The sequence below is a fragment of the Saccoglossus kowalevskii genome, chromosome 8 (genome assembly GCF_978046115.1).
Source record: "Saccoglossus kowalevskii chromosome 8, keSacKowa6.1, whole genome shotgun sequence".
NCBI lineage: Eukaryota > Metazoa > Hemichordata > Enteropneusta > Harrimaniidae > Saccoglossus > Saccoglossus kowalevskii.
Genome location: NC_140648.1, coordinates 12,430,240 through 12,447,374, shown reverse-complemented (window position 1 = coordinate 12,447,374; position 17,135 = coordinate 12,430,240). Strand labels below are relative to the sequence as shown.

The 17,135-nt window shown below is 34.1% G+C and overlaps 1 protein-coding gene across 2 annotated transcripts in view; it reads right to left on the bottom strand.

Annotated features, from left to right (window-relative positions):
* Positions 1 to 8: 8 nt before the first annotated feature.
* LOC102810220 (F-box and WD repeat domain containing protein 10B-like) overlaps positions 9 to 17,135 on the bottom strand; it is a 33,552-nt gene continuing 16,425 nt past the window's right edge. Inside the window, exons 3-11 of one of the 2 annotated variants that reach the window (XM_078012855.2) lie at positions 15,704 to 16,164; positions 11,008 to 11,249; positions 10,547 to 10,582; positions 8,068 to 8,271; positions 7,449 to 7,570; positions 6,618 to 6,766; positions 5,622 to 5,764; positions 4,621 to 4,779; positions 9 to 3,497 (exon numbers count right to left, since the gene is read on the bottom strand). In XM_078012855.2, the coding sequence (XP_077868981.1) occupies positions 1,808 to 3,497; positions 4,621 to 4,779; positions 5,622 to 5,764; positions 6,618 to 6,766; positions 7,449 to 7,570; positions 8,068 to 8,271; positions 10,547 to 10,582; positions 11,008 to 11,249; positions 15,704 to 16,164 (3,206 nt within the window). In that variant the 3' untranslated portion in view covers positions 9 to 1,807. The remainder of the gene's footprint in view (positions 3,498 to 4,620; positions 4,780 to 5,621; positions 5,765 to 6,617; positions 6,767 to 7,448; positions 7,571 to 8,067; positions 8,272 to 10,546; positions 10,583 to 11,007; positions 11,250 to 15,703; positions 16,165 to 17,135) is intronic. The other variant, XM_085502179.1, reaches the window with a different exon arrangement.

Below are 17,135 nucleotides of genomic sequence, written 5' to 3'. Positions count from 1 at the left end.
TGATAACATTTCCAAGAAAAACTTGCACAATTTTTATTCTCTATACACATTTGCCAACAACTTTATGCAAAGTTGAAATATTCACAACTACTCCAAATTAATAATAAAAATTTGGTAATGTGTGTGTGAAAAAAAAAACTGTCAAACATTTTGTTAATCGCAGAAAGTGTGAAAGCTATACTTTTTATCTAGCGGAGTTGAAATTTGACATTTCTATGCATATTTGTAGTCTTGGTCGGCTCCAAAGTACATTGTAGGTTTACTTCGTATTCACTGCGCAAAAGAAAAAAAAAATGTTATGGTGGCATTTAAAGTGTACTGTAAAACATGTCTTTTTAGCGAGAGAACTGATTCGCTAATGACCTTATTATCAATTCGAAATGGCTGCCAAACAAAGAAATCAACAATGACAAGATTACGTCATTTTACCACAATTCGCTAAAATTGCATGCCGCTTTTTCAACGTGTTTTACAGTATATAGTCTAGTACTGTGCGAATTAGTTACTGATACGAACCGGAGTGTACGCTCAATGCATAGCTCATTTACATTAAATTACGAGTTGGTTAATCATGTTTTTGTTGCAGAAAATGACAATGTTTTGCCAAAACAATAAAATAAAATGCATATATACTGAGAGTGTGAATGACCTGCATAGTTAGAACACATTTATAAATGTGACAACAAATCTTGAAACCTTGCTAAACAATTTGGGTTCAAAATGTAGTGCACAACAGAGTTTTTTTTTGTTAAGTAAATTAATAATATTCCAATTAGAAAAGTTAGATGTAGAGCATCATGGGATACCATGGTATTTCTGTACAAAGAACCAAATAAATTACTAATTTTAAGAGTATGGCATTAATAATTTTTCTAAAATAATATTCTGATTTTTTTTTTAAACAAAACATACTTTGTATGATGTAACAAGCAGAGTATTAGGAAATAAAACTTTCAAATTTGTTGCTGAATGTTGCCTTGGACGGAAACGTGAAATCAAATGAGATGCTTAGTTACATTTCAAGTTCATTGTAAATATCACCATTTCATTATACATTGAAAAAGATTAAATACAATGTACTGTACTCTACTACATTTTTTAGACAAAGTTCTATACAAAATCAGGCAGCCCAAACCCATTTGCAACAACCTGACGTATTGGTCGACGACACCGATGTACATGTAACTTGCAATAACCAACATTCATTGAGATTTCAGTGGAAATGCAAGTTGTACAGGATTAGTCATTTCTGAATATTTCTATATTAACAGCACTGAGGTCGTTGCCCTAATATTTACATCTACAGGTCTATCTTTCATTCCTCAAGGTAAGAACCTTGTTTCATACAAAATTATGAAAACTGATAATTGACAACACCAAAAAAAGTGTTCTGAAATTCTCAAAACTTGCTATACCAGTTTTGTATTGATACAATGTATCACCTAGTTAGTTCCTTGACCAGATTTATCCTCACAAAAGAACCTTCAGTTTCATGTAAGCCTCATTTTTGGTACATGCATTTGTAGTGCAGAGCTTACTATGTATCTGAACATAGTGAACATACTCGGAGGAGTTGAGGTCAGAATACTGCAATTCTTTCTAAAATGGGGGAAAATAAAGCTATTTTACATTTGTGAGAAAATTAGTATTTAAAAGCTCAGGTTGTAAGATATTAAGACAGTAGACTGAGTTTACCAAGTAATTGTTGTAAACAGGATAAAGCAGCATATAATTATCTAAAATTAATAAAATATAATTTGAATATTATTTATTAGGTCTTTGTTTGCATAATGAAGAGTTTTTTTTGTTAAAATTCTCCTATTTCAGGTGCTATTGGTTTTGGTCGCTTGCTAAAATCTTCATGCGTTAGTCCTTTAGCCTTCGACAGCCACGCAGCCCTCTGTTTCTTCCTCTGTCCCAACGATCTCTCTCGCATATATTGTTCTTGTAGCGTAGTGATTTTCTCAAGGTAATCTTCAGTTTGTGTTCGTGTTCTCAACTGGAACTCTGACGTTCCACCGACTTTGAGCGGGTCTTTGACCGATGCCAAACTGAATCGTGAGGATGCCGTCATGGGACGTGACGGTGGCCGCTGTTCATGCTGCACAGATTTTGGAGTGCCAACTTCAATTTTGCTGGGTCCATGCATAAACATAGGAACCATAATAACGGGTTCAGTATGTGTGGTAGACATTCCGTTCTTTTTTTTCTTGAATTGCATGCTGACACCAAATGCCGCCGGCGTACTCGGCAAAGCGCCAACGCTCTTAGATCTTCTCATACTGGGAGATTCATTGACTGTTGCTGTCACCTGCTCGCCTGAATTGGTGACTGTAGACTGTTTCACAACTCGGGACTTTGCAGTTTGTGGTCTGAGAAGTGTTGGTTTTGGAATTGTAGAGTTTACAGTCTTTGAAAACATACTAAGATGCGGCTTAGCATCTAAAGGCATGCTTTCTATAGGAGTGACAACTGTCTCAGACGTTGTGACCTTTCTTGAGACACACGACCTGTAAGACGAAACACTAGAAGAAGTAGACGACCGACTTGCCTGAATACTAACAGACCTATCTTCCCTGGACACAGTTTTTCTCTCAGGTGATGGTTCCATTTTATACTCTATTTCCTGGCAATTGTGTGTTGTGTTTTTCACAAGTTCACCAGTTGTATCTTTGGAAATTTCAACAGCGTTATGCACCAACAAGAGTCTATCGCTTGGTGTCAGTCGGTCCTTTACTCGTTGGTGTGATCGCCACACAGCTCTCGCTTCTGAAACAGAGACCACTTCATCAGGATCGGGATCTGTTCGACTTGCATAAAAACGTCCTTGCACACTCGCTGGGGCACTGTGGCCCCTCTCTGGAAGCGTTACACGCTTGGTTTGTGAGACCATTTTAGCACTTTGCGTTGAATACGCAGTAACTGGTCGCGAACAGCTACTCAACACGCTATCAGGTCTTGATTTAGCACTGCAAGATGGTGGATGCATCGATAATGTTGTAACGTGAGTGTCACAGGTGCCTGGCCGTGAATACATCTTAACTGATTTTGACATTGAAGTGGTGGGACGTGATGAAATAGACATCCTGGTAGTCTCGGCACTTTGTGGTCGTATTCCCTGCACATTATGGTACACGCTGCCTTTCAAACTATTTGTCAGTTGCACTTCACGCATCGTACTTTGAACAAGCGCTGCTCGTTTCATACTTTTAGCACTAAGTGTTCTGGTACTGTGAGGAATTTGGGTATACTTCAAATACACCATGGCGCTTGGCGCCTGCTCACACCGATTGTGTTGAATGATTTTGGGATTGGCCGATCCAGCACGCTCCATTCTATTTGCACGGACATAGGAATAATTGTGTTTTCTCAGCGGGGCATCAGCATAGTGGTTGTTGTATGTCAGTATCTCTATTTTGTCGCTATCAAGTGTGTAGTCCCAATCAACACGTTCAAAGTTAAACACTAGCAAAGTGTTCACTGTGTTCAGCAACATTCTGAAAATGAAGCAGAAACGAACAAATTAGACATTTTGAATTCGCTAAAATAGATAACATGATTATGATTACAAATCACTGTGGACATTTTTATTACCATTTTTTTCCCAGATCACTACGTGTGGAGGAGTATTTCATTTAAGGGAACTTTAAATTTCAATGTCAATGTCATTCCCGTTTGTACTTTGCTGAAGTGACATTAAAGACTCCAAATTAGGTCTTATCTTTGTAACAGTTTTGAACAAAATTGGTCCAGGCGTGCCGAGAAATGATGTTATGCAACAGTACGGTATTAATGACAAGAAAAAACGTAGCTTCCTTGTTACAACGCAAGTTATGATTATACCACAGTGAATTGTATTTAATTTAGAATCCTTCCACCTTCCATAAAATAGTCCCCATTGAACATCATTTTTTCATAAATAATAATAAAAATACATTGATCAAAATCTATAATAACATTTTGAGCGTCATTTTGGGTAAAACACTTGAAATTTGAGAAAAATGTTTGCACCATTTTTGCAAGAATAACAAGCAACCTCTCGGCCCTGCTGTTAGCAATGCACATTTCAATTAGAGAATTGAAGTACCTATATGTACAATATCTAAGCAATCCCTTTTGATGTTTTTAACAAAAAGCCAAAAATATCACTTTTTACCAAAAATGACAAAAATATTCACAAAAATTGTAGAATTAAAGATATCATCATGAAATGAACAAATCTAAGAGAGGTCTACCCAAGGTACATATACACCATTCAAGTAGCAAAGCAATCGGACTTGTAGTTTTCAAGAAGCCAAAGAAGTCAAGAAAGTAATAAGTGGCCTGACGGTCAAAATAGCCACTGTCTTACAAGAACATTGTGCTAGTCTGATAGAGGTCCACACAAAGTACCTACATATCAAGTATCAAAGCAATTGAGTTTTCAAGAAGAACTTGAAAATGCAATTGTTAACGGACGATGGACGGACTACGACGGACAATCACCTATATAAACAGCTCTGAACTGTCATCTAACAGCGGAGCTAAAAAGTTGATATGGACGACAAACAAGCACTCATATGATAAGCTTCGATTGACAAAGTCGACAGCGGAGCTAAAAAAATTAACTGGTCAACCTACCTGTCCCCACAGCATAGAATGGTATCAACCGGATCAGATCGGCTATTCCCTCTCATCACACGTAAGCATTCTCCTTTCAAAAAATTCCATATTCTGAGTTTGCCATCAGCACAGCCAGAAACTAATCTCATGTAAGACATCTCTATACACAACACTTCTCTGCAATATATGCAATATATATAAATTCATGTATTATTGTTCTTATCACATGACCATAGTTCATATACATGCACAGTTTAGTGTGACATATGGCTAGTACGATAAACGTCACAATATTCACAAAATATGTCATAATTTATGCAGTTGTGGAGAAAAAGAAATCAACAAGTATTTATTGTAGTGATAATATTCATTTCAATCACATAATGGCGTAATGCTGAACTTTAACCTCAATGTATCAATGACCTCTGACCTAAAATGGCTGATGAAATCTGATAAGAGTTCTATTATTTTAATAGAAAACATAAAACAAAAACATTCTTCAACTTTGTTGTATGATCAGTCAGACAAGTAAATTTTTAATTGTCAAAATAAAAAAAACTATAAATAGTTTATTTTTATTTTGTAAAAACTTTGATCAATACCTAGAGACAATGAAGAATTGTGTCTATTTGGACCATAATTAAAAAAGAATTCAAAGAAAAATATTTAAAAATGAGACTTAGGCTTTGTAAAGTTTTCAATGGTTGACTCACTATTGTGATTTTTCAGAAGTTCTGCAAGAATAGATGCCCTCTCTAAATTAATTACTGTAAAATACTTTAATTTCGCTTGGAACTAATTTTCGCTGAAGGAATGATTCAGTGAAAATAAAATCCAGTGAATATACTTTTTTTCCTATATTTTACATTCAACTCGCCAAAAATCAGTGAAAATAATTTCCATACAAAACAACAAAAAAGTATTTTAGTGAAAATTAATTCCAGCTATTAAAAATAAAGTATTTCACAGTATCATTACATATATGAAGAAATCAAAAACATGTTTTACAGTAGCCTTACTTTGGATGTCTCAGAGCGCTCAAACATCTTTTATGCACACCAACGTTACTCCACGTCAACGCGTAGCAATCTTTACTGGCTGTAATTATATGCCATTCATCAATCTTGACTCCTGTTACTGGCCCATGGTGACCATCAAGTCTCTAAACATGAAAACAGTGATTGAAATTAAAAAGTATTTAAATGATAAAAGTGGCACGAAACAGTAAGACTTTTTTTTTCTTTTTTGCCAACTCGCGAAAAAAAACATGGAGAGAACACAGTGCAGTGGTATGTATGAAAGAATTTGGCTGATAAAAAGTCTCTCTCATCTTTGGAAGGTCGTGAGAAAAATAGTTGATCAAGATATTTCTGAAAATTTGGATTTTTAAGCTTTTAACAACAATCCCTTCACAAAACAATTTGGAGATCACTAGTCTTGATTTCAAACTATAGTCTGTATTTAGTATTACCGCATAAATTATGGAACAAAATCATAGTTTTAATTGAAACATCTTATATAAAGAATTTCCCAGGCATGAAGAATTTTTGTTGCAATTGACGTAAATTTTTTTTGTATTCATGCTTTTCTCAATTTTTCACACTATACAACCATCATAAACATTTTTATTTTTATTCTCTTAACTCATAACAGTTTTCAAATGAATGAAGTACTGTAGAATACTTTATTTTCGCTTGGAATTTATTTTCGCTGAAGGGATGATTCCGTGAAAATAAAATCCAGCGAATATACTTTTTTTCCTATATTTCACATTAAACTCATGAAAAATCAGTGAAAATAAATTTGAAGCAAAACGCCCAAAAAGCCTTTTCAGCGAAAATTAATTCCAGCGAAAATAAAGTATTCCACAGTATGTATTTGTACTTGGAGTGAGCTGGAAAACTGGAATTTTTTTCAAAACGTTTTCCATCATTTCAGGTTTTTCATGCCAAGTTGGAAATAGTCTGACCATTACTGATTTCCAGAACTAAATACTGATCTAAATATGACAATACCTTTAGAAGTGATGCTGATGGGATATCCCACACTTTGACCCGTCCACCTTCACATCCGCTCACTACTCGGCCATTCAGTATTGCAACCGCTAAAACTTGATGTCTATGTTTAAACGTGCGTTGACATTTCCCACTGACAAAGTTCCACACTGAAAATGAATTTGAGAAGTTATTTGGTGTTGACTTTCAATCAATCTACATCACTGGAAAGAAAAATACTGTTAGCTTATTATATCATCAAAAATACATTTTTCTAAGTCTAGTAAAAATGTCATTAGAATCATAGTGATTTTCGTGAAATTTAGTTTTCACAAATTGTGATAAATGCCCTCAATTTATTAAAGGTACTACCATAAAATCTGTGTTAGAAGTCGCATCCCTAATAGAAGTTGCGCCCATTTTTTTTTGAGTAATTGAGTATCAAAAATTCACCATTTCTCATAGGTGTAAATCCTCTAATAGAAGCCGCATCCCCTCTGTTGCATTGTATCATTTTAATAGAAGCAGCAGCTTCTAATACGGATTTTACAGTAATTTAGCATATTGTAAAACATGACATTGCCATTTTAGGAAACTAAGCTTATCAAATGTAATAGTGAAATGTGATGGCCATTTTGAATTTATAATGACCTGATACCGACATCATAAACTAGCTAGTTAGTGACCACACTAAAAAAGACCAGGTCGAAAAAAAACTTAAGTAAAGAATTTATTTAATGATATTAGCAATGATGTTCACATGCTAAATATATCAGTCATGAAGACTGCCAAGTCAAGTTAATTTTATTTTTTGTTGCAAATGAAACCCAAACAATGTAAAGTTGTGTATACCTTTGACAGCGTTATCTTTACCGCCAGACACCACGCGATCATCGTCCATGTCTAGACACATGACGGTATTACGATGTCCTCGGAATATCTTCTGACATTGACCAGTGTCCAAGTTCCAACATCTGCAAAAACAAATATGTTGAAAGGTAAGCAGGAAGTGAAAGCAGAGAAAGAAAGTTATAAATGACACACGCAACTTCTACTGAAATATTTGTAAATTTGAAGCGAGGGAGTCGTCACCTACACATGCGTCAGATGGCCATAGCGTGTCATTGTTTACTAACAAGCATCTACCCATGAGCCTTTGCGTTTTTAGCGTGTGTTGTTATCGTCGCTTGGGACTCAATTCCCACGCGTGCGCAGATGACGACCCTCTCGCTTTAAATCAATAAAGATTTGTAAGCACATTTCTGTCCACATGGTCAACAGAAACAAAAACATTTTTAATCTTCATAATTTTTTTTTTTTTTTTAACTGCTTGGCAGTTTTTTACCTTTGTTCAATTTTGACTGATATCAAACCTAAATCTGATGCAAATTGTGACTTACAGACCCAAGTTTAATGCCTTGTCTATAATTGACCTTTGACCCTATTGGTGATGATGATGATGATGACCTACCTTATACTGGTATCATAGCTACCACTGAGCACAAAATTTCTTTCTTCATCAATGTAGACGCATCTAACAGAACCAGCGTGCCCGGTGATGACTGGTCCGACCTCTTTCCCAGAGATAACGTCAATCAGATGCACTTTGCGGTCGGCTGAACCCATGGCTACGAGTTGACCATAGTTGTAGTGAACAACCCGACCATAATCATCCCTATTGAAGAACAAAACATAATATTTGTGGTTTTTTTCACTCAAAAGAAATATATTCTTGTAGATATTGAACAAGTAAAAAAAAAATGTGTATAAGTAAACAAAAACTTAAATGCACATAAACATAGTAAACAAGTGCCACAAACAATAATAATTAATAAAGTGCCATAGTCGTTCTGCAGTGTGTACAATTTGTTTACATAAATACTGTTTACATGCATTGGATGTCACATGGGACTCATATTGAGATGTTATAAAACTACTTTTTTCTCAATGGTTTGTATGTAATTTACTACAAATCAGTGAAAATAAACTACATATCTCAACCCAAATTGAGTTTTTCAGAGAAAACTTATTTCAGCAACAATAAAGTAACCCACAGTATACATAGTCTCAGCTTTTTTTCAGTACATTTTTGTTGTTGAAAAAGAGTAAATTTTACTCTTAAGGTACACAGCTTTTCCTCTCAACTTATTCAATAACTATTGCTCAGCTTAATAATTTTTAATTTTAATAATTTTTAATACATACATAAATTTTAGGAATAATGTTTAAATAATGTAATTTTTTTTTTTTTTTGCAACAAATACGTTGAAATTCAAAACTTTTAACCCTAAAATTGGAAGCAGAATATTAATATACTAGAGAACATCAAGCAAAGTACTACCGGGAAACAAGTCTCTGGCACATATTAACCCTACAAATGTTACTAGCCATTTTTTTCGCACATTTTTATTTATTTGTCTGTAATTAATGGACATATATTTGCACATAGACCCTCTAACAGTTAGAGGGTCTATGATTTGCATTATGAATATTGGAATATGAATATGAGAATTTATTTTGGGAAAGGTGATAAAGTTGACTTAACATTTAAAGAGGTTAAAGGTCAATGGTTAAGGGTCAATGGGTTAAACAGTCAGAGAAAATTTGCCATACGTGCACAGCTGACTGCCACCATATACACCTCCTGGCTAGTTTGCTTATGTATGTGTTATTTCATTTTTTTCCAACAACAAGGAGTGTGTTGGTACTCTAATCAACTACAAAATGTATACAAATATTGATAAATGATAAAGCAAAAGTCATAAACACGGATAACAAAACATGAAAACACAGAACAATACAAACATGCAACATTTTTTTTTTCTCACAAAGTTATTCAATCTTTACATATATTTCTTACTTCCATGACCAGATTTTAAATCAACATGTATATTACAGTGCAATGACAACAACAACAAGTGAATCTGCATGTATATCTGCATAAACAATGTAAACTTTCACTGGGAATTATGGAAACTGAGGGTGTTCACTGATTCCAAGGTACATGTACATTGTATACCTACAGAATGGTGAGTAAACCAAAGTCGAAAAAAAAATTTTTGATGACCTTGTGCCTTGAAAGCATCTATTAAGTCGTTTTGAATTTCAGATAAACAAACAACATTTGATATCTGCCTGCTGGTACATGAAATTCGATGTTTTAATTTGCAATTTTGCATGTGATGAAATTTTGTGGTTTCATATCGAACTAATCAAAATCAAAACGTAGAATAATGCATGTTCAAGAAAGAATTCCAGCCTTATTATGTTGACTAGATATGTGCAGCTGTCAAACAACAAAAATTAGCAAACTACAATTAGGAAACACAAAATGTTTGTGTATTTTTTTAATTTTGTGCTTTTTTCGTGAAAAATGCAAAATTAAAAACATGTGATATTTAAATATTTAATTTTTCTGTAGTACCGTATCTTCTTCAACTTACAACCTAAGATTATTGAGTCAAATTTATACAATGTACAAAAGTAATTTGTATTTGCATGAACCATGATTACTGTTAAATTTCTAAAATGTGTATGTCAAGTTGTATGATCACTGAGGAACAAACATTCCAGGAATGCATGCACATGCGTTTCTCTGTCCGGTGTTATCAGGAAGTATGATCTGGTAAATGTGAATCATGCCTGTGACAGTGACAAGTCTGGGGTGACATGAAACTGATCATAGTCATGTGATATGCATGCTTCTGTGTGATTGGTTGAACCATGCAACATATGTAGTGTAGTTCTACTAGAAAATAAGTGCATATTATCAGTGTTATAATAAACAGTTAAAGAACATTTTATCGAAAAATAAACGTGATCATTGTCAAGTTCAAGTCATCCAGTGCATTCAAAATTCAAAACAGAATTTCACTTCAAGCGACAATACCATGCATGTCATTTAAGGGATTAGTAGTTAGTTTCAATTCATCATCGCGTTTGAGCCTTACCGCCTCATACAATAACGTCCATCGTAATACTGCCGGCTGTATGATTGGTAGTGAAATGGGAAACAGTTAATTTAGATCAGCATGCGAAAATGGGTTGCTATAGCAATAAGAAAAATTATCATCCATCCATTAACATGCTGGTAGAGTTATTATTTCATGCCAGAGTATAGTAAATTGATAAAAGTATTAATTTTAGGGATTCAACATTATAAACAATTATTAATTACAAAAAAAAATTTGCACAAAAATACCCCATGACAAATACAAACATCATCAGCCAATCAGAAAAGTTCTTTCTTCAAACAATATTTTCTATTATGATCTGACAATTACCCCTGTAAATAATGAAATATTCCAATCTAGATATACAATGTAGGAGAAACACAGTGGCTGACATAATGGGATATTCCAAAGCTGCAAGAAATAGGGATGTGCAGGTTAATCTTGGAGGGAATACTTACTGATCAGATAGGACCATCACATTATAAGAACCACAGTAGACATTCCTTTCTTCCACGGTAATTTCTTCGGTGAGAATTCCGCTGTACGACTGCTGGAGCGTGATCTCACTTTTGAAATGAACATCCTGACGTTCTTCTTCCAGATTCGGGGCAATATCAAACGACTCATTGCTCATGAGCCGCGGAACTGCCACCTGAATCTTCTTAGCGTAAACTGGGTTACATCCCTGTGCCGAAGCCCCCTGTGGATACAAAGACAAAAAAAACGGGCGGCTTTCCCTCAAGTAATTGTGCTTGTTTAAACTACATATAATTATGGTAAAACAAGGATAAGGAGATGTATAAATAACCCTAAACGCAAAAAAACTTATTATTATTTTGATTATTGTGTGTGCAAAGCGTGCATTCAAATTCATGTAAACAAATAATATATTTACATGTGTTGTATGGGACCCATATTAAACGAGGCAAGTTGCATAAACCTCAGCCCTTTAAGTGAAAATACATGCTCAATACAAGTCCCATATAAAATTCTTGGGGAAATTGTGTTGAAATAAGGACCACTTTTAGTCACTGAAGGTGACAGAAACTGAGGGGTCACAAAAATTGTCTCGATGACATATTATTGAATTCAAATTGCCAAACCATGTTATGGACTTATTCATATTAACCCATATTCTGACCACATCACCTGGGTAATGTGGTTTTGCTAGGTAACACAGTGACTCTACGAAATTTAATTAAATTCAAGTTCAGCTAAATGACTGGATTGGAGCGTATCTACTGTAATTTGTAAATAGTTCAACTACCCGGCAACAATACTAAATATTAGTTTAAAATGATAAGAATTTCTGTACTGAATCAAAAGAGCAGTCAACTTTTTTCTGATCAGATGATGTGATTACACTGTCAACAAAATATAATCTTCGGCCTCAAGATTATTGTTCCTTCTTCTGTCATCTTTTATCATTTTATTGTCACATTTTAGTTGTCCTTTTTCAATGTCATTGTCATATTTCATTTTTGTAACCTTTTTCAAGACAAACCTAAAAAACAAACTCACTCCCATTTAATAGAAAATGTTGATAACAATCTGTCAATCTTGGTTCAAAAAAGCGAGATAAACAAAATAATGCCAATAATTTGAAATATTTTTACAAATTTTGTTGGGAGAACTTCTTTTCTTGTTGTTCAATATCTAATTTAGGTAGAGCTTTAAACAATTTATCTCCCTAACCAACAACCCTGGAATGGTCAAATTTTGATTTTTGGCATCAACATGCACATATAAGATGACTATATTAATACTCCGATTTTTACCAAAAAAGTAACTTAACACCCAGACACAGAAAGTAATTATTCATGCAATTGTTCAGAGTTAAAAGATTTAAAGAAATTATAGTTAGTATTACGACAAATATTGGATACATGTGTAAAAATATGAGTGTGTGTACTACATTGGTGTGCACTTAAAACTTGAATCTTAAAAAGTCCTACCACCGACATATCTACTGAAATAAGACTATAGTGTGGGGCTATCATTCAGTGTCAACGTATAGATCTGATATGATATAGTGAAGTAGCCATTCAAGTACACCAACAGTAAAGGGACGGAACGTGGATAGTGATAGGTGTAGATAGGTGAGGAAGCAGTGCATGGTGGGTAAATTTAAATGAGTGATTTGTGCTCTTTGATTGGCTGCTGTGCAACTTACTGCTCAGTCAGTGGGTGTTTCTAAAACGTGGCTAATTTGTATATTTAAAGCTTGTGGTAATTTGGAATTTTTTTTTTCTGGTGAAGTCGAGTGTAAATGACAACTCTTTCACCGCCATTGTGTTGTTTTCAACAAAAATTTTCATAACTTGTGCTGAAAATATGAAAATCTGTTTTTTTAGTCCAAAATTAACATTGATATTGAAAAAAATTGGGTAAAAGAAGAAAATATTTGGCATTGAAATTTTTGCGCAAAATACAAATTTGGCGGTGGAAGTGCTACGATGGTGGAACCATTTATGTGCAGATATGTATGTTTTTTACTCACTCACATCAGAAAGATTAATATTAAGCTGATAGGAAGAAGAAGAGGAAGAAGAAGATGACAAAAACAATTAAGAAGATTTAAAAATTAGTATTATAGCAACACTGTTAATATCATGCTGTATGTACAAGAACTGTATAACACACCATTAAAACAAGCAAGAATTCTGATAGTAACAACTGCAAAGTTTGAACTGTTGAACGGCTGCCAAACTGTTATCAACATTTTGGGTTATTTTGAAAACAATGATTTATAAGATAGGGTATGTAACTTTCGTAATCACGTACGGTGATACATTTGTATGCGATGAAGATTTCAGGATTTTTGAATATTTGAAAGTGCTTCCATTTTGTGCGTATCAATCAAATGTACTTTTAACCAATAGCGTCACAGAATGCAGGAGACGCTTTCAAAAACAAATGCGAATAATTAAAGACATGACCAAAAACGGTCTGAGATAAACACAAACCATTTCTTCCACAGACTCACTAATTTGCATTAGGATTTCTAAAAGTGTAGGTTTCACTCGCGATCTATATGATCATATCGCAATTTATGTGACCTTTTCAATTTATGCGAAATCTTCATCATATATCACACCTTTGCAAACCCTGATTTTAGCAATCCTTGATAAGATTTACAAGATTCAAGTGAAAAATGCAATGTGCATGTATTTGGACAATTTTTGAATCAAAATTTTTCATTAAAAGGCTTTGTTAAATTTGGACAAGAATATGTGATATTTTGCAGTTGTTTCAGAAGTTGACAGTATGGCAGCCAAAAAATAATCTGAAAATCACAAAATTTAATTTAATATTTTGAAAAATCAGCAAACAGCAAAAAAAATATAAAAAATTAGACAATTATATCACACGGGGGTTAATGTGCAGGCAGCAAACAAAACAAATGAAATATGCAATAACCATGGAGGTACAAGTGCAGACTTTATGGGTGGGGTGGGGGTGAGATTAATGACAATTGGTAGGGATAGAGAACATATATGTTCTGTTGAGGCATACAACACTCAATAATATACACAACCACTAAGATCCTTACAAAGAAATAGCACGTTCTAAATTGAGAAAAATGGTTTGACCCCCAAACCCCCCAAATGAATCATACACGAAAACAACTCACAAAAAAAATTATAGTTTTAAAGTTTTAATATTTTAATATCTTTGAAAATGTTTAGTTTTGTTTCTGATGGCAGTATTGTTTTTCACACATGAGAGTCGGATTCCATTATACGAAAAGTCTGAAATTAAATACTTGAGGATTGGCTGCCGTAAACGAAAATATTTAATTTTGGAATATCGCATTTTAAGCATAACTATAAATATATCAACAAACACTGCATTCAATACAATCTGCTTTTCATAATGGGTTTACTTTCTAGACGTCAATGCTTTGCACACAATGAAACGGATATATATACATTTTCAATTTGACTTCAAAGCTTTTCGAAATGGCAACTTAACAACAATAGCAGCACAATAACAATTTATAGTGTTGTATATTATTGTTTAGTTATCTAAGGAATTGTACAATTGTGAGTTTTAAAGTAATTAGTTTTACTCAATGCTGCATGTACTTTACATGTACTTTACTAGGGAACCTATTTTTTCACTTAGTCATTACGCAAATCAGAAATGCAACAGGTTAAGGAAATGTCTGAAGTCAAAATTAAAAATTTTTGAACATAACATAATGATTCAATTACAGAATTTATAGCCTTACAAGTCCCTAGTATCTTGGTTATCAGACTGATGGTGATTTCATTGGTGTTCTCTCTAACACCAAAATAGCCGAACCCTAGCGACCATGAACTGGAACAGCAATGTTTATTGATGGGTGATTCCATTTATAAATGGGTAGGTCAGGTGGGCAAGGTTTGTCACACCTTCAACACAGCTGGAAACAGTCACCAATTATTTGCACAAGGCTGTTGCTTGTATTCACATTTCAGCTATGAAAGAAATGACCGAAACAACTTGAACAAAGAAGAAGGTGAAAATTAAGATGGTGGACAGAAATATTTTTATAATTTTTTTTTGAATGCAGGAATATTTTGATCATAGTTTTCTCACCCTACAAATATGTGCTTTTTTTAAAGCCATAATAATTTTATTTTCAACCTCATTCACTTGAGTTTTTATTTTAACAAATACAAAAACATTGTTCTTAACTAATTTAAAATTAAAAAAATGTTTGCAACCCAACTGTGGCCTAGCTATTGCATTGCAATATATCAAACATGAATCAAAAATTTATCTAAAATGTGTGTATACCATATTTGTTTTATTAAAAGCACATGCGTTTGTAATTGACATTTAACAATTGTGCAGAAAATAAAAATCCTTTTTTCTAAATTTCCTTTAAACTTTCCTTATTATTTAACAACATGTACATTTGTGCATTTGACTATCTGATCGCCAAGTAAACGTTAATATGGCATACCGTAGTTTATTTAAATTGTTTTCTTAGCTTATGTAAATTCTATAATAAAAATCATCCTCTCTACAAATGAATATAGCAAATTACTTTAAAAAGAAGGGAGCAAACCATTTCTCTGACAACAAAGACGACAGCTTCTGGTTTGAAAGGATCTTAGTGCGGTATAAAATGAGTTATTCACTACTTCATAATATCATACCAACCTGCATTAACATGACTTCCTCCCATATTGCTTGGTTGAGATCCCGATCACGGTGAACCTCCTCCACGATAACTCGCCAGTGCTTGCTGACGCACAGACAGTTATACAGGTTCGGCTGGTCCAGAAAGCTGAGAATGTATTTTGACAAGTGAACGGGCAGATGGCGAATAAAGTCTTTGTACTTCATGACGCCCAATATAGCTCTGGTCGTCGTCGGAATAACAAGGCACGTTGGGTCAATAGACGAGAATTCCGATTGGCTGTCTAATATGCTTGATTCGCCGTCGTCTTCGACAATTTCATGATCAGAATCCTCAGGGAATTCCTCAGCGAATGGATTAGTGACGGGGACGGAATATTCAGAACAGGCCAACTTTAAGAGATCTATTTCCGGATGCTCTTCAGAGTCAAACGAATATACAGACGCGTCCAGAGACTGCGTGTCCGCATTGCATAGCTCATCTGCAAAAGAACACATAATAGTACGTCAATAAAAGTTCCTCCAAACTAGTCGGATTTCAGCAGCATTGGACGCATGCAACACTACAATTTTCAAATGTCCTGGCGTTGTTTTTGACAACTGCACTTAATAATTGCCAAACAATGAACACTCAATGTCACTTAAGCCCAATAAAAGAAAGATAACCAAGAATTCTTCTGTATACAAATGACTGTTAAGGCAACCCACAGTCACAGCACTCATTAGTAAACAAATTGCGTCAAATACTAAGAAACTGCAGTAACAAGGACACAATTTTGGAAACGACATTAGGACGTCATTACCTGAAGATCCACCAATAGTATGTTAGACGTAACATCGATTTTCTAACAACACTTAGAATTATACCAGGCTGCAAGATTGATGAATTATGTTACCAAGTTACCATGTAAACAAAGTGTATGCTGATGTAGGCTATGATACATGAAACTAACAACTTTGGACTCAACCATTTTTTTTGTAGGTGAGCTTTAAAAAAATGACTGGAAATATGTGTTATGTGCAGTATTACTGACAAGTCAAGTGAGTGGACTAGACATTCAGATTTTTTTTTGTTTTTCTGAAATTACAGATGCAGAAGTTATCATTTCAATAAATTTGTAAATCAATATAAATTTTATTCCTGTTGGAATAAAAAAATACAATATTTACTTTCTCACAATCACCACTAGGGGGCAGTATGCACTCAAAACCACCTCCTACCAGAAGAGCAGCAACTGATACGTTGACCGAATAACTTTTCTTTCTTCCTCTTTTGACTCTACTTCAATAAGCACAACAATGTGTTTTATGTTTGTCAATAAAGTGCTATTTAATCAGCTTGCCACTTCTTTTCACATAAAGTCATCTAAAACCTTGATAAAAACTTGTAAAGGGAAATTGAGTTCAAATTCCTTTTTTCTTTGAACGACTAAAACCACATGTAAAACATTTG